We start from the raw sequence: 26,041 nt of genomic DNA, 5'->3' as shown, positions 1-26,041 counted from the left end.
CTTGTGGTGTGAGAAAGGGTATAAATTGTGTTCCCCTTGATTGTAATCTGCAGTGTCTTGCATTCAGTAGGGGCTTAACAATTGTTGGTTCGATGAAGTTTATCAAGAAATAAGTAAATTTTAATAACTGATACAAACTAGCACACAAGTGACTGTGGATTTCCTCAATTTGTAAGATGGACTCTGACAAACATCCCAATATGGAAGAGTTAATTGATTGAATAGATCACCAGATGGAATACCAGATAGCTAAACTTTTGTGGAACGAGAATAGATGCCCCTGAATTTCATTAGTCTTCAAATATTGGCCCCTATTTCCAATTTTTTTTAAATAACGTTACTTACTCAGCTGCCTTCCCTAGATTCCTTAGACTCCCATATGTCTTATTAAATTGAAGGCAAAATCATTAAGGCCAATATAAACTCTGTATGAAACCAGTGAAATGCCAAGTTGCTTCTTTTCTTGAGATCTCCTTGAACTGGCCCGGGAGCACCTAGGGATGAGCTCAGATCCACCTCTCTCAAAGGTAATAATACTCCTGCATATGTTTGCTCCCTACGCAGTCTGGTATCCAGTCCTTATCTACCCATTTTCTCTAACTAAGATACAGAGACAGGGATGGAAATGGTGATTTTGTAACAGCATGGCATAAGTATTATTTAAGATATAAAACTAGATAAGAACATAGAAACAATCTGGCAGAGCGGTGAAAAGTATGACATCCAGAACTAGGCTGCCTGGTTTTGAACCTGAACTCTGCCACTTACGAGCTGGTTTGACCTTAGGCAAGTTACTTACCATCTTTGTAGCTTGATTTTCTCGTTTGTGAAAATGAGAAGGACCATGTCATCACAGGGTTGTTGTGAGAATTAAGTCAACTTTAATACAGAATACACATGTCTGGCAGATATTAAGTCCTCAACAAATGGAAAAAAATACAACATAAAACATTAAAATATGATGTACTAAAATGTGATACAATGCAATAAAATACAATATAATGGCAGGCTGTACTGTCCACGGATGGTCACGAGAGTGTCTCTTTCCCACAGACTTGTCTGGAGCCTTACTACAACCCCAACAAAAAAGGTGGAGTCTAACCTCCTGTCCTTGAGCCCAGGTGAACCTCAACCAACAGTGTATAGTGGAAAGGACACTCCATGCAAGTTCTAAAACTAAGTCAAAACAATGCTGGCATTTCTACCTTCTCTCTTGTGATACTTGGCCTTGGAACTCATCCACCATGTTGTAAGAAAGCCCTATTAGCCTGTAGAGGAACTCACATTAAGAGAAACCAAGGTCCTGACACACAACTCTAGTTGCACTTCTAACACCAACCTGCCAGCCATGAGTAAAGCATCTTGATAGTGAATCCTCTGCACTCAAATCGAGTCACCTGGGCTCATTTCACAGAGCAGAGATAAGCTAATTTCATGGAGTACTACGAAAATTGCAGATATGTGAGTAAAGTAGACATTACTAAGCTTTGGGATAGTTTATCAAACAGAAACAGATGGAGAAAAAATTGTGTTTATATGAACTAGTACTCATCCCTTACATCAAAAGGGGGTGCTTGTTTTGCCTCAGCCTACACATTAATAACTTAAACAAGGCATACTTTTTTCCTAAAGGCTTTTATAGTTTACAAAGACCTTTCATAAGAAAAGCTAAAATGTTCATCAGACATAAATGAATATACATGATAATGATAGCTTCATGTTACAAACTAGGTAACCATATACCAAGCTTCCTTTACTTCTCCCTTGACTGTGGTCACACAGCCACTCAGAGGCAAATAAGAAGTTGAACATGTCTGTCTTTTCACTCCAAATCCAGAGCTATATTCATTACATCAAGCTGAAAATCTAAGCTAAGTCAGGAGTTCGTGGACTTTGTTCCAACTCATTGTTCAGCCACAACTTTTGGCCTGAGTAAGGCCCTCTGTATGCCTTGGACTCCTTGAGAAATTGAGGTGGTTAGATCAAAAGACATCTAAAACCACATTTGATATAAACTTCTTCAATTCTGGAGTTCTTCCTACATCTGTTAGCACCTTTCATTACCTTTTACTCCTTCCAGATTCTATTCTTCTCATGATACCCCACATGGCTCCTCTGCTTTCTCACTGGACAGATTTTACAAATAAACTTATATTTGCACTAAATCCCTGTGGACAGTAAGTCTAACCTCCCTCTCTTTTGTGATAGGTAGGTTTATAAGATTCCCCCCCAATATTCTTACTTCCTGGGCTTCACATCCTTGTACAATGACCTCTTTCTTAGTGTGGGCTAATCCTGGTCACTTACTTCAAACAAACAGACTATAGTAAGTGTGATGGGAAGTCCCCTCCACATTTAGGTTTCAAGTGATTATGGCTTCCATCTTGTAATCAAACTCTACCTATTGCTTGATCAGTTTCCATGATTGGATGTAGTGAGATCCCATGTGGAGAGGCTCCCATGACAAGTAACTGAGGATAGACTACAGCCAACAACCAGATAAAAATTGAAGCACTTTATGCAACTGCCTGGAAGAAACCGAACCACGTAAAAAAATTAAAAACCACCTAAGCACGGAAGCTGATCGTTCTCCCGTTGAACCTTCAGATACAAGTGCGGACTCTGAGTCAAAACCTTGACTGTAGCATTGTGAGAGACCAAGAAGTTGATGGTCCAGCTAAGCCATACACAGATTCCTGTCTCACCAAGAACAAAGAGAAAACATGTGTTTTCAGCTGCTTGGTTTTTAAGCAATTTGTTGCATGACAGAAAGAACAAATACTTCTTACTGTGCACTAATAGGAAGATCCTCTGAAAATCACTAAAGGGAGAAACTCACTAAAAATATAAAAGCCTCTCCACCCCTCAATCCCCCAATCCACCAACATATCTATCCCAGGGGATTAAAGGCAGGACATGGCCTCTTCTCTTTCCAATCATACTAACAGAAACATAAGCCCTAAGAAATTAAGAGTCCCAATGAAGACCAGTCACATCCTGAAGGAAAGATATGTCAGAGCTTCACTTAAACAGGCGGAATTGCAAAGAGCAATCAGACCCGAGGCATGACAAGAAAAATATGTTAGCAGAATAGAGCCAGATAAACGAGGATACTCTGTTCTGACTTCTTCATCAAGGTGAACGTCATCTTCTGAAACTTCCTTATAAAGCTAAGAACACAGACATTGAGAGTGGAAGGCATGAGAAAAGACTAGATCTCGGTCTATGCACAAATGTACCTGAGACTTCGAAGGAGGAACTGACTTATCTAACACAACCTGCTGGTTACACAACTGGGAAGAGAATCCGTTGCTCTTAGCTCAACTCAATTCCCTTTTCCATGTCAAATGCCAAAAACAAAAACAAAAAAAGAATAAATTTCAGGCAAAACAGCAACTCACTTACTTCATTCTTAATACATGTGATGTGCAGGGTGTCTTGCATAAAAGGATGTTATGAGAAAAATTCATAATGTATGTTTATGTTTGCGACAACATCTCACATATACAAAAGTGTTCAGAGGCATAAATGGCTAAATGACAAGCTTCTTAATTGTTTACTTTAAAAAGCAAGAGACTAGAAAATAAAAAAAAAAAAATCACAGGAGGGAAATAAAAGGATTCTGTGCACCAGGCAAGTAGTTTATAATGCACTATTTCCTTCCTGAAAACAGTTAGAAAAGTCAATATTTACCCTAGCTGAGAGAGAGAAGGATGTGCCTATCATAAAATAGATGATGTTTAACAAGATATTGCATGTGATAACTGGGATGAGAATGAAAAATAATCTTTATATAGTGCTTTATAGTTTACAAAGCACTTTAATGTACAATGTGTCATTTACTTCTCACAAAATCATATATGATAAGCAGAGGAGGTATTAATATCATGGACAAACAAAATGAGCTTCAAAGAGATCAAACAGTTGACATTCGTGTTTCCAGGCATGGCAGAACTGAATTCAGAATTCTGGTTTTCCAAACCTAACAGGTCTTTCAAGAATTGTAGATGCAAGTATATTATAAATTTGTTGAGAGATTTTTTTCTCACCACAGAAAATAAGTATGTGAGGTAATGCATATTTTTATTAGTTTGACTTAGCCATTTCACAATGTATACATATATCAAACATCAAGTTCTACACCATAAATCTACACAATTTTTATTTAATTTATTTGTGACGGAGTTTTGCTCTTGTCACCCAGGCTAGAGTGCAGTGGTGTGATCTCAGTTCACTGCAACCTCCACCTCCTGAGTTCAAGCGATTCTCCTGCCTCAGTCTCCCAAGTAGCTGGGATTACAGGTGCCCGCCACCACTCACAGCTAATTTTTGTATTTTTAGTAGAGAGAGTATTTCACCATGTTGGTCAGTCTGGTCTTGAACTCCTGACCTCAAGTGATCCGCCCTTCTTGGCCTCCCAAAGTGCTGGGATTACAGGCTTAATTAATACCAATAAAAATAAATTTAGAAAATTTAAGGAAAGAATCGCAGGTACAAATATCCTTTTTTTTTTTTTTTTTTTTTTTTTTTAAAGAGCATCTTCCGGATTTTGTCAATGTACTATGTATGCAGGGAAAGATATTTCTCTGGGTTATGGTTTTTCCTCCTCTACAAAAAAGACATAAAACTAGCATCCACTTTGGACAGTAGAGCAAGCTGAAGGGGTGTGCAGCTATAGAAATGAGGGAATGGCGGAAGACAGTGCTGCTTACAAACACGTGACTGACAAGAAGCTTTAAAGAGTTCACAAAGTGTGTTCCATACCAGAGCAACATTTGAGAACTTCTTAGAAATACCAATTATTGAGCCTCACCCCAGCCCTACTGAATTGAAAACATAAGGTGGAGCCCAGCAATGGCATTTAACAAGCCCTCCCAGTCAATCAGATGAACAATAAACTTAACCACTGCTTCACATGCTTTAGTGTCTGGGTAGGTAAAACATGACAAGAATAACTTATATCAATAGGCCAATGATAGGTTTAGTAAACTGTGACAAATTAATTATCTATGAGTCATGTACTTAAGTGAAGGTTGTTCACTTCTCAGAGGGATTACTTTGTTACACAGAAACATTCTAGCAATCAACATGTCTTTCAGATGGTAGGACAAGACCATTACGACTCTAGCTCTGGCTTTTGGCTCTATGCATTAGAAACCAAAGGGTCTGGGCAAAGCAGATAGAACAGAGAGATGTCACCAGGTATCATAAGAAAGATGCTCGGCTGAAAAGAGGCAGATAATCTGTTTCAAAGAGTTGGATGGGACATCATGGGCCAAATTTATAAATCAATCTTCTTATATAAAAGCAGTAACTCAGACAATTTAAGAAGAAGCACGCAGCTAACAATAAGATCTTCTAATGCATATGGTGCTAAATATGTCAAACACTGTTTCAAGTGCTTTATACATGGAAACTCATTTAGTCCTCATTACAATCCTGGGAGATAGATACTATAATTATATTCATTATAGAGATAAAAGAACTGAGGCACAAAAAGTTTAAGTGACATCCCAGGCCACATATTTAGAGTCAAGGGAGTGTGGTCCCAAAATCCATGATTTTAACTACTACAATATACTGCCTCTTGCATCATCTTAAACTCTATGAAATTAGTTCCAAATTATCCTGAGCACAATGAATTTGGGTTCAAATTATCTTGAACAACATGAACTTGGTCTTTAAATCTGTGAATACTTCTTTATGTTTGCATATAACAAATCCATATAATTGGGTTGCATATAATCAACTCCAACTGAATGTTAAAACATAATTTTCTATATTGAAATAACAAAAGGAAAGAAATATTAATATGGTTTTTCTTTAATAGAGGGCAAAAGTAATATCACTTCAAAGCTAGAATGGGCATGAGAGATCATCTAATTCCACAAGTCCAGTTTGCAAACCCACTGAAACAAGCCCAGACTGAAAGAAACTCACAGACTTCTCAGTGTTCGCCAACATTCTACTGATACCCATAGGGGCCGGGTCAGGTTCCAAGGTCATTGGAGGTTCTTGTCAGTAACAACTCTAACACATGAAACGTCTATAACAGGTATCACAGCAAATTGTGCAAAGTCATGATTGAGGCTGAGCAGTTTGCTTTAGGCACAGAAATAATCAATTTAAGGGCCTGGAACAGAATGAAGGTCTTCTGTTCTTCCTTCCAAGTTTTATATGAGGAAACAGAAGACTCCAAGAATGAGAGTTCTTGGAGTTCTGTAACCAACAATGGGAGTACCATGAAATCCTAGCATCATGCAAATCAGTTCCCATCTGTTGCCTAAATTCCTTTCCCAGAATTACTGCCAACATTCATTTGATAATGATGTTGGTGGTGAGACCAACAGTAATAACTGTTTATTATGTACAAGATATTGTATTTTCACATTAAACACACACATATTATTCCTTGTGGTCCTCATGCCAACTCTGAGATGTGTTATCAACTCAGAACACTGAGATTTAAAGAGTGTAAATAATTCACCTTGTAAATACCAGAATGTCATTTCAAATGCCTCCAAATGAAGGAAAACTTGCTCTCTTCTCAGGCAGCCTAAATTGTACTTTAGTTGCCATTACTTTTAGAAAAATATTGACCTTAGACTGCTGACTGCCTTCCTCAGTTCCTAGATACAGGTTTTCATTTTGCTTTCTCAAGCTACACGGGAGTCTGATTCTTCTTGCAAATACTCACTATCCACCAAACAGTTTCTATGATCATCCAGGTAGATTTCTTCCTTTTCCCGTTCAATAAGCATCCTCCATGTGCTTCTTTCTTACCATGTATACTTAAGTACTGTAACTGTTAGACTGCATTTTTCCCCAATAGACCGTAAGCTTATTCAGGGTGGAGGCCACTCCCAATGCCATCTGTGTATTCTAGGCAAATTATTCAATACAGAGCCTTTTAAAATAATTTTTTAGTTAAGACATGATTCACATACCATAAAATATGCCCTTTAAAAATGCACAATTTAGTGATTCTTAGTATATTCAAAGAATTGTGCAGCAAATTCCAGAATACTTTAATCACATTTCCAAAAGAAATCCTGTATCCTTAGTAGCCACTCTCTATCGTCCCCTCCTGGCCATTGGCAACCACTAATCTTTCTGTGTCTGTGGATTTGCCCATTCATGTAAATGGAATCATAAACTGTGGTCACTTGTGTCTAACTTCTTTTGTATAGCATAATGTTTCCCAGGTTCGTCCATATCATAGCACATTTCAGAGCTTTGTTCCTTTTTATATCTGAGTTAATATTCAATTGCATGGATACACAACATTTTGTTTATCCATTCACCAATTGATAGATAGTTAGGTTGTTCCCACCTTTAGGCTGTTATGAATAATGTTGCTATGAACATCTTTATACAGGTCTTTGTGTGGTCATATGTTTTAATTCCCTTGGATACATAAATAGGAATATACTTGCTTGGTCATGTGGTAACTATGGCCAATTTTGAAGAATTGAGAGATTGCTTCCAAAAGGGCTAGGCCATTTTACAATCCACCAGCAATGTATGATGTTTCCAATTTCTCTATCACATTGCCAACACATGTTGTCTTTTTTTATTATAGCCACCTTAGTGAGTGTGAAGTGGTATCTCATTGTGGTTTTGATTTCCTTGATCACTAAATATGTTCAGCATCTTTTCCTAGGCATATTATCCACTTGTATATCCTTGGGGAAATGTCTATTCAGATCTTTTGTTTTCTTACTTAATTGGGTTGTCTTTTTCTTAATGAGTTGTAAGAATCTTAATATATTCCAGATATAAGCCTTTAGCCGATAAATGATTTGCAAATTCCATGGATTGTTTGTTCACTTTCTTGATGGTGTCAGCTGAAGCACAAAAGTGGTTAATTCTGATGAAGTCCAACCCATCTATTTTTTCTTTAGTTGTTTGTGCTTTGGTGTCATGTTTAAGAAACCACTGACTAATTCAATTTCATGAACCTCGCTTCTATATTTTCTTCTACAAGTTGCATAGTTTTATCCTTTACATCTGTGTCTTATGACATGAGGTAGGGAGTCCAGTTTTACTCTTTGTAGATATCTGGTTGTTCCGGCATCGTTTGTTGAGGAAACTACTTTTTCCCTGTTTAAATGTCTCAACACCCTGTTGAAAATCAATTTTCCATAAACATAATGGTTTATTTCTGGACTCTCTACTCCATTGATCTTTATGTATATCTCAGGCCAATATCACACTGCTTGACTTCCGTCATTTGAAAGAAAGTTTTGAAATTGGGAAGTGTGTGTCGGAAAGTTCCTCATCTTTTTCAAGATTATTTTGGCAATTCTGGGTCTCTCAAACATCCATGAATTTAAGGATGCTTGTCAATTCTTACAAAGAAGCTAGCTTAGATTCTGATAGGGATTGCTTTGCATCTATCAATCAAATTGAGTAATATCCCACTTAACAATATTACACCTTGCAAATAATCAACAGAATATGTCTTTCCAAGGATTTAGGTCTTCTTTAATATCTTTGAACAAATCGACAGAGACTTCGTATTCAATTAGCAATCAGTGAATAAAGGAATAAATGAGTGAATAAGCCAAAAAATAAATAAAAGGGAGTATTCAGATGGCTCTTGGAAATACATACACAATGGCCACCGTCTTGAATCCCATCTCACTTCTCAAAAAGCCACTCTTAATTAGTCACAGTTTTCAAAATACATTTCAGCCCCTTTTTACATAACTTTGGTCATGAAATCTATTGTTTCCTTTTCTTCTGCCCACATGATACGATCAATAGTGCTAGAAAGGCAATGGCCCTGAAAGATACATCTCTATCCACTCTTCCTTCAGAAGGCACTCAAGGAAACCTGTGCTAGCAGAGCTGCAAACAGACCACCTGGATTCTCCTTTCTTTCCTTCCTTCCTGGTTGGGAGATCTCATTCACAAGTGACTGTGGATCAACAAAGTTAAACATCATAATTTTAGCTATGCTAGACTAGATGATGGGAGAAAAAGCTCTAAAATTAGTATCACATCGAATATTAAGTCATCCAGGATGCTGTTTATAAAAATTGTTTCCTGACTTTGACTGCCTTGGGGTAAGCATCAAGTTAACAAAGTTGGCCATTTGGGAAATAAAACGTAACTCTGTGTTGGCTGGGTGATGGAGGGAGCCAAGAAGATTCCTGAATGGTAAGAAGCTTAGCACCTCTAGCAGTATCTAAGAAGTAACATTTTCCAGCATTTTCAGACAAGCAGTACAACATCAAGATGAAATTAGAAGGAGTTCAAGACACTTCACAAATGATTTACTTTATGGGTTCATATGTCTGACAACACATGCCTCAAGCTTCGTTGTTTCTTCAACTTATTTCTTAAAAGGAACAAGTAAATATTATATCTTTTTAACCCACTTTAAATCTTATATTTCATTTACAACAGCAGAATATGCTACTTTAATGGACCCCTTATTTACCATCAATATAAGCAAAGAATCCATTTAAAATTCAATACTGTCTTTTTAAAATTGTCTGAAGTTTAGATGCATTTTTAAGATGTCTATAGGCAAATATATGTGTATGGACACAAAGTTTATTTCCATTTGAAAAGCATGACTTAGATTTAGACAATTAATTAGCTTTGAAATACTTTATAATTGGCATATATTTATCACATTTCAAATACTTGGTCAAGACTTATTAAGGAAGGAAGAGGTGAATCTTAGAGGCTTCCTTTAATGAAGCAGAGTTCCCTGGCAGTAAACGCAAAAAATTCATGTAATATGACCGGGTGCAGTGGCTCACACCTGTAATCCCAGCACTTTGGGAGGCCGAGGCGGGTGGATCACCTGAGGTCGGGTGTTCAAGGCCACCCTGACCAACATGGAGAAAACCCATCTCTACTAAAAACACAAAAATTAGCCAGGCATGGTGGCACGTGCCTGTAATCCTAGCTACTTGCAAGGCTGAGGCGGGAGAATTGCTTGAACCCAGGAGGCGGAGGTTGCGGTGAGCTGAGATCACGCCATTGCACTCCAGCCTGGGTAACAAGAGCAAAACTCCATAGAAAAGAAGAGAAAAGAAAAGAAAAGAAAAGAAGAGAAGAGAAGAGAAGAGAAGAGAAGAGAAGAGAAGAGAGAAAGAAACAATCATGTAATAATTATACAGGTGTTTTTGTTGACGTTGTTTTCTGAAAAAAAGAAGCATATATCAGTACATTAGCTAAGTAACTTCTTTCCTGTCACTGAATATAAGGAATTTATCATATTGGTCTTTATTTAGGAAATAGTAACATAATGGTCCTCTGTTTTCTTCAGTTCTGCGGAGAATATAGAAAAAGACTTGATATTTCTTTCTTATGTTATCTCAACAGGAATAGAATGGATATAATATTGATTTACACCACATGAAAACATCATCTTAACAAAGTACATTGGCATCAAGTGATATACGGCAATATAAGAGTAAAGCAGAAAATTTCAGATGAATCATTGGTTACCGTTAGGTTGTTCTTATAAAAAAAAATTCACTTCAGCCGTATTTATTTTTCTTAATGCAAATACATGTTCTTTATGTAAAAAAATCAGAAAGCAGCTATAACTCTGTCATGCACTCACAAACTCTATGTCTATTACAGATTCGCTTTTCTAGCATATTTCTAGAATGGAAATGTAAAGATTTCAAGACAATACTTATTTATTCAGCAAAAATAAATTTGTATGCCTCTCATGTGCCAGAAAACAAATGATAACACCTTGCCTCAGGGACTTCACAGTCTGGTACTCATCACAACGATTTCTTTGTTATTCAAACTGAAGTCATTTTACACTTTTCTACTGTTCCTATAAGGTAGGCTCTGTTATGTAAAACTTCCAAAATTTTTACTTCATGTTGAAATATTTGTGACTCAATACAATGAAACATAATTTGATCCCCTTCTGTAGTCTGGAACCTCAACATGACCCCCTAACTTAGGTGCATATTTGGGTCTGAGCGTAGGATCCAAAGCAGAAAGACAAAAATGCACAAATGGTTCTGTCTGCATTTGCAAATGAAAACTGTAACTGCTGGCTCAACAGCAATATGTGCTCACTTTGTGTATTTCATTTCAATAGTTCCAGCCTACAGATGTATAAGGAAATATGTATGCTCAAATTATGCAACATGAACTAAAGTTTTGTCTTTATTGTTAATATATCCACTGAAAGGCAGTGTTTAACTTTACTGGTGATTTTTCCACAGTGTGAAAAGAACCTTAGCAGTTACATTCCAATGTGATATTTTGCGTGGAGGGTAAACCAGTTACTGAACATGAAAAATTGTGATATGTAGGATGGGCTATTAACCACCTCTAACCTTCTGTCTAGAGATCATCCTTATTATCACTATACTTTAGTTTGGCTATAAAGTATGTAAACAAATAGATGTCAAAATGGACAAAACAATGACTACAGATTATCTGAGATATGGCTTTTTCTCTTAAAACACAACAATCCTACATATTTGCCATGGTTATATCCAGTCATCTTGAGTTAAAAAAAAAAAAAATAGCTAGACTTGTGTTTTCTTGTTTATTTGCTTTTTAAATCAAAAAAGAAAAGAACTAAGGGGTTTCATACTAACACTACGACCAAAATAGATATTTAAACAGTGGGAGAGGAAGAAAGAAACAGAGAAACCAGTCCTAACAAGAACACTCTTTAATTTTGCAAATGTGATGTGTGCTTCTGCATAGACATAGGGCTAATTATTTCCACTAAGATACTGTTGTAAAATAGAGAAACTCAACAGGCAGCTTTGTTCGTTTCTTTTTAAACCAATGCTGGATTGAGTGATTCAGTGTAATGTAACATAATCATCTCGGAGCCAAGGACTCCTCAAGGTCAAACAAACAAATCACAGTTAAAGGCCACCACAAGGACCATGGCTAGAGAACCACAGAAGACAGCCCCCTCCCAAGCTTTAGCTGAATGAACACCCCATGGCACTCAGCTGCTATCTGCTCAGCTGTCCTCCTCTATGCCCGCTAGGAGCTAAGATACATTCAGAGCCAGTTCTTACACTGGGACAAGTGAAACGAACATTTTTGTGCAAAAGCTTTGTAGAGGTGCAATGCAAGGTAGATTTTTAGGCTAAATTTCCACTCTGAAAATGTTACATTTTCATGGCACTCAAAACAAAATGTATTTAAAGCTAACGTTGATTATGCTCATTACAGATGACACAAACACATCATCTTCTAAAAAAAATGATGGGGTATAAATGTTATTGAAATGCAATTATACACCATCTAAAAATTAATTGCCTGTCATAAAAGTCATGGCATGCAACTCTGAGTCAGCTAACCACTCCTCCACCCCCAAATCATTGTTATTTAACTGTTGAAGTTTTCTGGCGGGTACAGGTAAATCCAAAACAACCCAGATCCTCTAAAGAAAACATGGGCACTGTGAAGAATAAGATCCCTTTCTCTTTAAAAATGGTGTTTTGCACATTTTATTTTACCATATTCCACTTAATATCATATAACAGAGGTTTCTATAACGTTTCAACTTTTACCCTAGCTCTTAAAGAAAGCTATTATTAAGCAGACAATGCCCATACATAGACGAATCCATTTCTCAGCAGATCATGAAAAGCTCCTAAATTTTTCCCAAGAGAATACAGGAGGAGGAGCAAGATGCCACTATCCACACTCATTTTCTTTTCCAGAAGAGTATTACCCATTTCCTGTCTCAAGTCCCAAGCAGCCTTGCCAGAAACAGCAAAGTCTCTAGTCTGCAGGGACAGTCTATGTCTCATCACACAGTATCAGCAATGTTGTAGCTTTCATCTCCCAGTAGCCTACATGTTTGGCTTGCATTGAATACTATGAAATATTAAACATTTTAATTACTAATTAATCACCCCTGCAGCTCCTCATGGCATTTGCAAGTTAGAACACAGAACACATGAGAAGGGAAGATCCAGGGCACCACAAGACTCCACCCTGATTACACTGCACCCAAGCCCTCAGACCACATGAATTCTTATAAAAAGCTCTAAATACAACACACACATACCTGAAAAAATTTCTCAGGTTGCCTCATACATTATTGCTCTATGAAAGGAACCCAGTGTGGGAGTGCTGTGATTGCAGTTAACGACGTGTCCGTATGACCACACAGCATTTCAGTACTCAGTTTCCAAATAGACTAAGAAGTTAGAATAATTTTTAAAGTGAGGAATTAAATACATTGTTTATAGGATGAACAGCATTCAGAAAGGATCAGCCTCCAACCTTCAAAGTCCTGAAGCTTTAAGACAAACTCCAGACACAAACTAACAATCCCAAAATGAAATGGGAATGACTGTGTGAGCTGTTGCTTTGAGCCAACATCTTATTTCTTGTAGCTTTAGAATAATATTCTATCTCCTGAAAAGGGGGAATGGAGTGTAGTCAACATGCCCAGTTTTGAAATAACAAAAAGGAACCACAAACTGGTAAAGTGGACAGGTTCACACAAATGGAGCTCCTTTCAGAGAGGGGACCTCAGGGAATCAAGAAGTCAATGCTTTTCTCGTTGGCAAACTTGGAGACGAGGCTATCAGACTATGCCCCACCCTATTCTTGTTTTCAAAATATCTCCAAATTTTTTTATATTAGTTGAAGAAGAAAAACTCACTTCTCTATGCTACTCACAGAACACTTCGCTTTTATTTATTTATTTACTTACTTACTTATTTATTGAGACAGAGTTTTGCTCTGTTGCCCAGGCTGGAGTGCAGTGGTACGATCTCAGCTCACTGCAACCTCTGTCTCCTGGGTTCAAGCAATTTTCCTGCCTCAGCCTCTGGAGTTGCTGGGATTACAGGAGCATGCCACCACGCCCAGCTAAGTTTTGTTTGTTTGTTTGTTTGTTTTTAGTAGAGCTGGGGTTTTGCCATGTTTACCAGGCTGGTCTCGAACTCCTGACCTCAAGCAATCCACCTGCCTCAGCCTCCCAAAGTGCTGGGATTCCAGGTGTGAGCTACCACGCCTGGCCAGAACACTTCACTTCTGGCACCAAATGTGTGGGTTTATTTTTCATACATCAAGCAATTCTCTGATATCAGATGGGTGGCTTATGACTCAATTCAGTTCCAACACAATCTACCTGGAGTTACTGCAGATCCCACAGGTTAAGGGTTCAAGTCCCCCAAGACTGTTTCCACTTCATATGTCAATCACAAGCTGCAGTGGTGGGGCAGAGTAGGGGTGGTCACTGGTTACCCAGACTTCTGTCTGATTTGACTACAAATTGGGGTTTGCCATTATCCTCTTCCCAAGTTTGATAATACGCTAAAATTGCTCATGAAACTCAGGGAAATGCTTACTTACGTTTATGAGTTTATTATAGAGGATATGATAAAGGATACAGATGGCTAGGCAGATGGTGAAGTACACAGGGCTAGAACCAAAAGGGTCCTGGGTACAGAAGCTCTGTTACCATAGAGTTGGGGTATGCCACCTTCCTGGAATAAAGATGTGCTCACCAACCTGACACCTCTCTGTACTTTAGGGATTTTTATAAAGACTTGAAAACATAGGCGTGATCTGCTATTCATTCAGTCTCTAGACCCTTTCTCATCTCCAGAGGATGGGAGGTGGAGATTAAAGTTCCAAGCTTCGAATCATTGCTTGGTCATTCTGGTAACCAGCCGAAATCCAGGAGCCCACCAAGAGTTGCCTCATCAAAACAATAGATATTTCCATTGCTTAGGAAATTCCATGGAATTCAGTAGCTCTGGGTTGGGAACCAAGGTCAATAACAAAGTAATATTAGAACAAAAGATGCTACCAGCACCCTTATCACCTAGGAAATTATAAGGATTTATAAACACTGATTCAGAAACTGGAGTAGAAAAATATGTTTATCTATTATTTCTTATTATTTCACAGTATCACATAGTCTAACTGAGGATAGTGAAAGCCCATTTAATCAATTCAAAAGCAACTTGATTCAAAAATTACTAAATCTCCAGCCACCATGAAATATTAATGTAAGATAATTTTTTTGAAAAGTGTTCCAAGTCACTTAGTCATCAGCTCCAATCCTACCAAACTTACTTGGGGGAAAAAAGACAGCCTTGTACTAGAAACTAGAAGATGAGTACTGTACCCTAACTCTGATCAAAGAAGGAAAACAAAAATCATAAGTTCATAATTGATCCCTTGTCTTCTAAGAAATAGATAGAATTTCATTCCAACCCCTGCACAGCTTCTAGAGTCTAAGCTGTACTTACACTAACAAACCATGCCTACCTAATGGGTTGGGTGTAGATATACACTAGCTCAAAGATGTTACAACGTCATAAGTTTTCTGTTTACCTTTGAGGTACATATTTGATATGCCTAATTCTTTATTATCTGTTTGAGGCATATTTTAAAGAAGTTGCCATAAAAGAAAGACTTTTTGGAATAAACCAATTGTGATACCAAAGGAAGCCAAACTCTTCCCTGGTGGTTTTAGCATCAAGCTGGGCCTTTATGTCATGGTTCAGGGAAAATAAAAAGAATCACTAAACTGTCTCTAAATGAGCCTCCTTGAGCAATGTTCTTTCCCTCTCTGGGCAAAAGCTTTCCATCTGCAAAGTAAGAGTTTGGCTACGTGACCTGGAAGGCCCACTAAAGCTCTGATATTCCATGATCACATTTTCTCTGCAATTCACTCCAGGATCACCTCTGAACTTTTCACATCTGTTCTTCTAAAACTACTCCCTGACGAACAAATTTTAAATGTTTAGAAATTTTAGTTTCAAACACTAATGTAGTTTAATTGCATAGACCCATGCAGTGTCATGGATGATTTTTTTAATAAAGTAGACGTAAGCTAAAGTAATTACCCCAAAATCACTGCAGCCAGTAACACGGTTGCTATCCCCCCATAAATTTCTCTTTCTAACTACGAGAGCCCTTGGGCATCAAAAGGGCTACTTAGGTACTACTAAGTCAGTCTGAGTTTTTCAGCGGTAATCCCATTTACACTTTACATACCCTATTAGACAAACTTATGCTTCAAATAATATTCACTTTCTACGTTCCTTGACTTTCTCACTCTTGTTATTCTGGCACCTTGAATCTCATGCCCTTCCCGTAACACTTTAAGCTAAGTGAGCTCAAATACGGCCTGCTGTATGCAGTCCTCCCAGACACTGAAAGGTATAAGGTACAATATTGGTATTCCTGTATTTTATCTCCCAATAATTTTGACACATGGTGATTTACTTGACAATTTAACTAGCACATTGAAGCCCTTCTTTCGAGTCCCTTTTACTTATGGGATTATGGGCTTATCTCTTCTGTAAGATTAAAAATCACTCTAAAGGAAAGACCTGTTGATACTAACCTTTAAATCTCCAATGACTGATCCAGAGGATGATCTCATCAAATGTTAGGTGAATGAATCAATGAATCAATGAATATGTGGAATTAAGCCAAATTTCCAAAATCAATATATGGATTAGTAAGTGAACAGAACTAAAGTCAGAAAATCTGGGAGTAGAAAATACTCCCTAGAATAAAAGGAAGAAAATGCTCTAGCAAAACCTATTTTCAAGAGCTCAGACATTTTTCAGACTTGTTATGAGAATGGAGCTCCTTGGAACCTCTTACTATATAAACATTCCACATATATATCATTTTCCCTAGACCATGAGTCAAAGCAGCCTTCCAAAGATGATAGAGACATGAATTCAAAAAAGCTTACAACACATGTTTGACTAATGAGAAATCACAGACCTACTAGCCTATTTCAAGTAGTCAGGTGATTCTATAGGTTTCGAAATTTGCTTTGAACAAAAATAGAAACATAAATGTTAGGCATTAACGGTCTACATTTCTAGGACTTTCCAAATACCTTTCAATTATAACACAACACAGTCTACTACACACATCATCTTCTCTTGGCACATACTTTTAATATTTTAAGTGTGTGATTATTGTTCTCACAGCCTATAATTATGTTAACCAATAAATATTAACACATCTAATTCAGTTCTACCAGAGGGAAGATAATTCAAAAGGATGAGATGTATCTCCCAATTAACTCTTGCTTTGTGAAATTATAGTAAAAGAAAAAAATTAGAATGGATCATCCTTTAATTTCTGAATGGAACAGACACATTGAAAGTGTATTTTACCATAATTATGAACTTATTCTACTTAATGGCCATTACAATTAAAGTTTTTTAACCTTCTGAATGCTTTTCTTTTTATGGGAAAGCCACATTCAAGGGACAGTGTCACTCAGATGACTGATGCCAGCTTTCATCGATGGTAAAAACATTACAAAAATGAAAACAAAACCTGACACCCCCAATCTGGTGTTTAGAACTTAAAATCAAGCACATGTCAAAATTCAAAGTCCAGTTGTGCTCACACAGTGCTCAAGCATATGGCCAAGGAGAAATCATTAATCTTGGTGAGTCTTAGTTTCGTCATGCCTGAAAGAAGCACATCACGCACATCTCAGAATTGAGATATCTATATCTCCCTCAAGTGAGAATATATGTGGAAGTGCTTCACAATCAGTACTGTCCAAATACCAGTGATGATGAATTTGTGTGCTCAGAAAGATTCCTCAAACAAAACGTAGCTGCAGAACAAACCTATTAAAATGCAATGGTTTATGAGAGGCATGTATAGACACAGCCTTAAAGAATGAAGGTTGTATTAAACAATAAACCTCAAAGCATGATCTCCTCAGTGTCTATTAGGTTGTAAGGATTTAGGGGAAGAAAAAAAGATTTAAATGAAAACTCTGTTTAAAAAAAAGCAGGGGCAGCAGGACACAGTGGTTCACATCTGTAATCCCCAGCACTTTGGGAGGCCGAGGTGGGTCGGTCATGAGATCAGGAGATCGAGACCATCCTTGCCAACAAAGTGAAACCCCATCTCTACTAAAAATACAAAAAATTAGCTGGGCATGGCGGCACATACCTGTAAGTTTGGCTAAATGACCTGGAAGGCCCACTAAAGCTCTGATACTGTATGCTCACATTTTATCTGTAATTCACTACAGGAATATGCCTGAACTTTTCACATCTATTCTTCTAAAACTAGTCCCTGACAAACACATTTAAAACGTTTAGAAATTTTAGTTTTAAATATTAAGGTAGTTGCATAAATCCATGCAGTGTCATGTATGATTTTTTATAAAGTAAATGTAAGCCAAAGTCATTACCCCAAATTCACTGCAGCCAGAAACACTGTTGTTATCCTCCATAAATTCGGGAAGCTGAGGCAGGAGAATGGCTTGAACCTGGGAGGCGGAGGTTGCAGTGAGCCGAGATCACGCCACTGCTACAGCCTGGGCGACAGAGCAAGAACTCATCTCAAACAAAAAAAAAAAAAAAAAAAAGAAAAAGAAAAGGAAAGGGAGCACAAAAAAGCATCTGGGCGTGATACCACTGTGTCCGGTGGCAATATCAGTGGCCTTCCTGTCTTCAGATATGAGATTTGGGGCATTTGCTCAGGTGGAATCAAAAACATTGCTGAACATCAAACAATGGTCAGAAAGTATGGGGCCTGCTGTGGGGTGGGGAAAGGGGGGAGGGGGAGGGATAGCATTAGGAGATATACCTAATGTAAATGATGAGTTAATGGGTGCAGCACACCAACATGGCACATGTATACATATGGAACAAACCTGCAGGTTGTGCACATGTACCATAGAACTTAAAGTATAATAATAAAAAAAAAAAAAAGAAAAGAAAGTATGAAGTGTGGCTTGCTGGAGAACATTTTTCTGACCTGGGCTCATTCTCTTGCATCTTTCTAAATGGTCTTACTTCCTATGTTTCTTTTTAGGAATGAATTTTAGATTTCCCCAATTGAGAACCTTCACATAATCCCATTATCTACAAAAGACAGATTAAAATCATAATCTAGCATTTAAACGTGTCTACATGCTATCTGTAGGAAACTTCCAGACCTATATTCTGTCTTTTTTTTTTTTTTAGACAGTCTCCCTCTGTCCCCGGTTGGAGTACAGTGGCACGATCTTGGCTCACGGCAACCTCTGCCTCCCAGGTTCAAACAATTCTACTGCGTCAGCCTCCCGAATATCTGGGACTACAGGCGGGCACCACCACGCCCAGCTAATTTTTGTATTTTTAGCAGAGATGGGGTTTCACCATGTTGGCCAGGCTGGTCCCAGACCTATATTCTACTACACGCCTTCGAAGGCTTCATCTGCAGCCATCTGGTTGCTTACAGATCTCTAAATGCAGCCTTGGTGCTTGCAGCCCTGTGGCTCAGGCTATTCCGTGCTGCTGTCTCGAACAATACAATTCCACTCACCCCTTCAGATGAAAATGCAAGTCTTTTAATAAGAATTATCTGACTGTGTCACCTTCAAAAGAATATATCACTATCTTCTTTGCGCTCCTACAGTATAGGCCATAGCCTCACATATAAAATCACAGGCTATTAGAAGATGACAACGGAGTCCTATTTCTCTTCCTCTCAACTATCCACTTTTCTGCCTCATCAGTTCCCCCAAAAGACCACAGGGCCTGCTACAGATGAGGAGCTGAGTACACATTTATAGGGACAAAGTACATTTTTACTGCTCACAGGATAGACAGAGCCAAGAGAAGGGACAGCGAGGAAGACCCAAGCGATAGTGTATTTTGCCATGAATCCCCACATTGCTGACAATTCCATTATATGTTTAGAAAAGGTAAAGGGAATGGATCTAAAGAAGACAGCAGCCAGGCACAGTGGCTCACGTCTATAATCCCAGTACTTTGGGAGGCCAAGGCGGGCAGATCGCTTAAGATCAGGAGTTCCAGACAAGCCTGGCCAACATGGTGAAACCCCGTCTCTACTAAAATACAAAAATTAGCTGGGCGTGGTGGCAGGTGCCTGGAATCCCAGCTACTCAGGAGGCTGAGGCAGGAGAATTGCTTGAACTCAGGAGGTGGAGGTTTTAGTGAGCTGAGATTGTGCCACTGCACTCCGGCCTCAGCAACAGAGACTCCGTCTCATAAAAGACAAAAGAAGAAGAAAGTGCTGCCACCTTACAAGCAGTTAAGTGTTGAAATGACTGACAGCAGAGGAACAAGACTAGTTTTTAATTCAAGAAAGGAACCACTGTAAATACAGAAGCTGCCATTCAAGAATTGGAGTGAGGTTCAGAGGCTGTACGCATTCTCACTTAGTCAAGCAAATGTCACGCAAGAGTCCAACAGCACGGTGACAATACTGCTTGTCCAATGTTTGCAGCTACAGTTCTGATGGCTGTCTTCTGAGGACTTGGAAGCCCTGAAACAGATTTGCTACAACTCTTTCAAGACTTTAGAGAGGCAGGGAATGATCACTGGCAGTTGGAAGATTAGCTTCTGGAATGCAGATATTAAGTGAAGACACAGAAAAATAGCCAAGCTCCAAAGTAGGCAAAAATAAAAACGTAAAAAATAAAAAAGCAAAGAAAAGCTAACAAGGCACCATTTGCACTTACAAAACACAGATTAATTGCAGCCATCAAATTCTAGTGAATTTGAGGAGAAACTGATATATTCAAACTAATTGGTGGTACCAGTATAAACTATTCACAACCTTTGGAAAGAAAAGTAAATAAAGTGGTCACACTCATCAATGTAGCAACCCCACTCCTAGAAATCTGAGGCCAGGAAATAACTCCAATGAAAATATACACAAATATGTCCCTTGTAGCATTATTTATAACAATGACAAAAATAATGAAAACCACCTTAATATCCACAAAAGTAATTTCTTTGCAAAAGACATAGCTCTTCACCTTAACCTTGCATAGCCAAGCTAAGTCATATTTGTGAAAACTATAACAACATGTAACAACATAACCATATAGACAAAGCTGCAAAAAGAGCAAGGCAATAGAATAAGAGATTTACTTGTTTATATAATATTTTTGTATAATGTGTTATTTTTAAAGAAAGCACTCAAAGAGTCAATTTAAGAAATTTCTGCCAGTTGACTAACACACATTGATATTAAATAAAAAGACAACTTAAATCATTGACTCTAAGAAGATCAAGAAAGAATAAAAGGAGCGGGCATGGTAGCTCAGGCCTGTAATCCCAGTACTTTGGGAGGATTAGGCAGGCGGATCACGAGATCAGGAGTTCGAGACCAGCCTGACCAACATGGTGAAACCCCGTCTCTACTAAAAATACAAAAATTAGCCAGGCCTGGTGGCACGTGCTTGTAATCCCAGCTACTCAGGAGGCTGAGGCAGGAGAACTGCTTGAACTCAGGAGGCGGAGGTTGCAGTGAGCCAAGACTGTGGCATTGCACTCCAGCCTGGGTGACACAGTGAGACTCCATCGAAAGAGGAGAGGAGAGGGAGAGGGAGAGGGAGAGGGAGAGGAGAAGGAAGGATAAAAGAAAGAAAAAAGAAATAAAGAAAGAGAAAGAAAGAAAGAAAAGAATAAAAGAGCTCTCAGATGCAGCATGTTCTTTCTATAAGAGTAGAATAACTGGGAATGGCTGTGTGGAGACGATTGTGGGTGGCACTAACCTGCGGAGGCCGAGGCTTGTAGGGGGAGCTGCTCTCAAGGTCAGCCAAGATGCTGGTCAAGGAGTCAATCTCAGCGTCCAGGCTGGAGCGCCTCTCCTCAAGTGTCTTGCCTCCGGGATTTCCTTGCTGGAAGCAACGCAGACATGTTAATAAAGGAAATTTCCATCGATATCATTATAAGTTCAAATTTCTCAAGTTATAATGTGGTTTTGTCTAAGTTTTCCTGCACCTCTTTTTTTTTTTTAATTAAGCTTTCATAAAATCTTAGTGAGGTAGGCTGAGATAGAATTATCACTTTGTGACAGATACGAAAACTGAAAAATAAAAGATTTGTCCCGGGTCACACACTTATTTAGAAGTTGTTTTTCTTTTTCTTTTTTTTAAATAAGTATACAAGTAAAGGAAAATAAATGTCTCCATTCCTGCACTTAAAGAGCAGAATCAGCTGAAGAAAGCTCACAAGCTCTTGGTGTTTTGAAACCACTGCCTAGAATAATATTTATCGGAGTAGCAAGGAGCAGGGAAGGGACACTGACATTCCAGAAAGAGGAATCAGCACTTGAAGACATTGGAGCGTGAGAGTGCTTGGAAGTCTGAGGTTCGGGGGTATCGGGTATGTATGTGTGCTAGAGATGGCAAGACCCAAGGGATGCACCTAGAACATGAACTGGAAAGAGACCTCTTAGGGCTCTGCCAAGGGGCTGCAGAGGAAGCATGTCGCAGTGAGCATAGACAATGCAGTCAGGATCTCCGGATTTCCTATGTCAGAACCTCGTATCGCCTGCACTCAGAATCAACAGGAGAGTAGAGGGCAATAATATCGAGATAGGGTGTTTCCAGGAATTATGATCAAGTTTGGGAAAAAGAAGCAAAGAATCTGTCTAGAGTTAAAAGCAAGGATGTATAAGGTGAGATGACCCTAGTATTTGGAGGCAGGGTGAAGTAAAAAAAATAACCTTTTAAAGTGACACTTTAATAATGATCATGTATGTGTATGGAAGAAGCTCTTAAAACTTCATTAAGAGACCAAAGTGTATCTTCAGCAAGACTCAATGGCAATACAATAGTGGAAAGTTACAATAATCTAATCAATTCTATTGGATTTAGTCTAAGGACGTAAAATATCAAGAGAGTATCTGGTGTCTGCAAGAGTTTAGAGAAAGCATTAACCAACCAAGAAACTAGAATATCTTCAGTAGGAACAACAAGTAGGGTGCCATGACAGGCTAGCACTAAATCTTATAACCCTTTAAGTCAATCTGTCATTTTAGTGAATACGTTGAAGCAGGTGTAAAGGGTAATGGCCTGTGAAGACCACTAGTTCCGTATGCCCTAGTAGCTTACTCACCAAACCACCTTACCTGAGTCTTGCAGCTTATTTAAAGTTCTGTGTAAAAGAAACATAATGGGATCTGGCGCTTTGATCATTCTTTTTTGAACTTAGTAGCTTGAGTTAATCCTTCCTGGACCTGATCTGTCTCAAGCATAGTAACATCAGCTGTCTCTGAAGTTGTGGCCCAGGTCCTTGGAGCCAAACCTACCTCAAGAGGCACTTGGCTTCCTTGTTTGTCAGCCCTCTTTAAACATGGATTTCAGGCCGGACACGGTGGCTCATGCCTGTAATCCCAGCAGGCTGAGAGGCCAAGGCAGGTGGATTATCTGAGACCGGGAGTTCAAGACCAGCCTGGCCAACATGGTGAAACCCGTCTCTACTAAAAATACAAAAATTAGTTGGGCGTGGTGGCGGGTCCCTGTAATCCCAGATACTTGGGAGGCTGAGGCAGGAGAACTGCTTGAGCCCTAGAGGCGGAGGTTGCAGTGAGCCAAGATCGTACCACTGTACTCCAGCCTACACGACAGCGTGAGACTCCGTCTCAAACATATATATATATACACACACACACACACACACACACATACATACACACACACACATATATACATATATATATATATATAGAGAGAGAGAGAGCGTTCACATTATCACATTATCTAAAGCAGGCACCTTATGATTTTCTCCTTCTGGATGCATTATTATGACCCCTCTACATCACATCATCTTATTCCCTTACCCTTTTAAATCTATTTTTTAATAATAACTACTACCATGTGTATTTTCCTGTTTATTTTCAGTCTCCCCCACTAGAACATATAAGCTTCACAAGAAGCTTTGTCTGTTTTGTTCCTGTTTCCTCGGAATCTCGTTCAAGGCCTAGCCCATATAAGTGTTTAATAAGTATTTTTGAATAAATAAACCAATGAATAATGACAGACTGTGACACAGGCAGTAACCTTTCTCATAGCACTATCTTTTGGGTACATGCAGTTAGAGGTACAACAGTAAGCAGTGGGTATTCTAGAATTTGATATAAAAAGGGAACCAGAGAGGTTCAGTGTGTATCTGTGTGTGCACACACGTGTGGGTGTGTACATGCTCACACTGGTAAGTATGTGTATATCATCAAGCTGATGGCCTAGATTTGAAGGCTAGCCTTGTAAAATGGAGCGATTTTCTTCAACTCTCTTGCCATAGCCAAAAATAGAAAAAGAGTGACATGACAGGTTGGTTGAAATTCAGACTTTTCTGAGTCTGAATTTCCAGTCTGATTAAACCGTCTCAGGCCAACAGGTCTATATACTGAAAACAGATGTTTTCAAGGTGCTAATCCCTCTATCAGAGGAGATTTCGTGTTTATCTCAAAGGGCAGTAACGACTATGAAACATTGTGGTATTATTAGGAAAAATTCCATTTAACATTTAAAATTCATGTGAACATTCTGGGTAATGGGTCCTGGTACAAGGAAAGGCAGGACATTATTGTTATGGAAGGCAACTAAAAACTGAGTAAAGTTGATTCTCTTGTGTGCAGACATAAAATATTATAGTAGACATAAACTTGGTAAGTGTATTTCCACATACTCTTAGATAGTTCAATATATTGACAAGGGTGGTAGAGTGGTGTCTGCTTAAATCTTTCCCTGGGCCATAGTTTTCTTATCTATAAAATGAAGAGAATATCACATGTTCTACCTAAGCCAAGGTGATGTTATAAGATTCAGATAAGAAAATGGATGGGAAAATACTCTGTAAGTTGTAAAGTGCTATAATTATGACGATTTTCCTAAATAGCATTAATTATAGCAACCAGTAACTATAAATTAATATGAGTAATATAGCTATTGTTAATTATTCTTCTTCTTGAGGGAAGCATCATTCATTAAGTGTTCCCTCGGGGTATTAGTAAAGAGACAGGATTTAATCAGGTCTTCTACATCTGTACTTTACTGAAGCAGAAAGTACATCAACTGCCTATGGCTGAAGTCACTGCAATATCTAACTACTGAGACTCAACAAGTCACAGAATTACCCTGAACTATACAATAAAACAAGTAATTATGATATGCAACCAGTCTGTGCTTGTAAGACATCAGTTAGTTTCCAGCGTCCTTATTCTCCCTACCCTCTAAGTTCAGACTGCTTCCTATTTTCAGTTTCTCAAATTAGGTTGATGCAACTTATTACAAGTTCCAGTCTAACGTTGGGTGATTTTGCACAAAAACTGGATAACAGGGCAGCACGGTGGGGCGGGGGGAAGACTGTGCAAATACTATAGTAGCTTTGCTCCTATATTTCAATCCCATTATGAACTAGATAGGCCTTGTTTTTTACTCTCAAGTCTCAATTTTATATCTCAGTTCAAATAACTGTTGTCCTGTCCAGGTCCTGCCACAAATCTCTAGACACTCATTTACTTTTAGATTTAGGGGCTCTTGCTACTTTCAACCCCTTATACTAGAGACCAGGATCCAAAGTCCTATAACCAAGCAACAGAATCCAACAGACTTACCAACATGTCTTCTCCCTAACTTCCTATCCTTGTAGCTCTGCTAGTTACCTGATTGATAAATGACCTTCTTAACACCAGTAACAAGGAAGATTCTCCTGACTAGTGCTTTTTCTAGTTATCACCACAAACTTTTACAAAGTAGTTAACGTAATTATAACAATCCCCACACTCTTCGACCATCACTAGAGAGATTTCAAAGATTACATCGTCTTAGTCTGTGTTCTGCCAAGAAAAACAATGCCTGCGAGAAAAGCTTGCATGTAGGTCATTTATTTTGGGAATCAATTCCGAGAAACAGTACTGAGGGACTAGAAAGAGTTAAGCAGAGGAGGAAGGAGATATGGTTTGGCTGTGTCTCCACCCAAATTTCATCTTGAATTGTAGCTCCCACAATCCCCATGTGTTGTGGGCAGGACCGTGGGGAAGATGATTGAAACATGGGGACAGTTTCCCCCGTTTCCCCCACACTGTTCTCCTGGTTGTGAATAAGTCTCACAAGTCTCAGAAGGTAAACGAATGTAGAGAAGGCCCGGCACAGAAAGTAAGTGAAAGGTGTTGCAGTTGAAGCCAAGTGCTACCAGGTCACAACAGTGCAGAGCTAATCGCTGTAGCAGCTGCTGGTACACGAAGGTGGGAGGGGAGGATGAGAGGTGGGGCACCAAAAGTGTCTAGTGACAGCATCCTTTTACCAAGGACC

General features: G+C 38.6%; 1 protein-coding gene across 3 annotated transcripts in view; it reads right to left on the bottom strand.

The window, feature by feature from the left end:
* The window catches only part of LPP (LIM domain containing preferred translocation partner in lipoma), a 751,777-nt gene that overhangs the window by 360,385 nt on the left and 365,351 nt on the right, over window positions 1-26,041 (bottom strand). For all 3 annotated transcript variants that reach the window (XM_026455659.2, XM_026455658.2, XM_026455660.1), the window contains one exon: window positions 21,497-21,622. In XM_026455659.2, coding sequence (XP_026311444.1) covers window positions 21,497-21,622 — 126 coding nt within the window. The remainder of the gene's footprint in view (window positions 1-21,496; window positions 21,623-26,041) is intronic.

Source organism: Piliocolobus tephrosceles, chromosome 2, assembly GCF_002776525.5.
Source record: "Piliocolobus tephrosceles isolate RC106 chromosome 2, ASM277652v3, whole genome shotgun sequence".
Classification (NCBI taxonomy): domain Eukaryota; kingdom Metazoa; phylum Chordata; class Mammalia; order Primates; family Cercopithecidae; genus Piliocolobus; species Piliocolobus tephrosceles.
The sequence above is the reverse complement of the archived record's forward strand: the minus strand, read 5'-3'. Positions and strand labels throughout refer to the sequence as shown.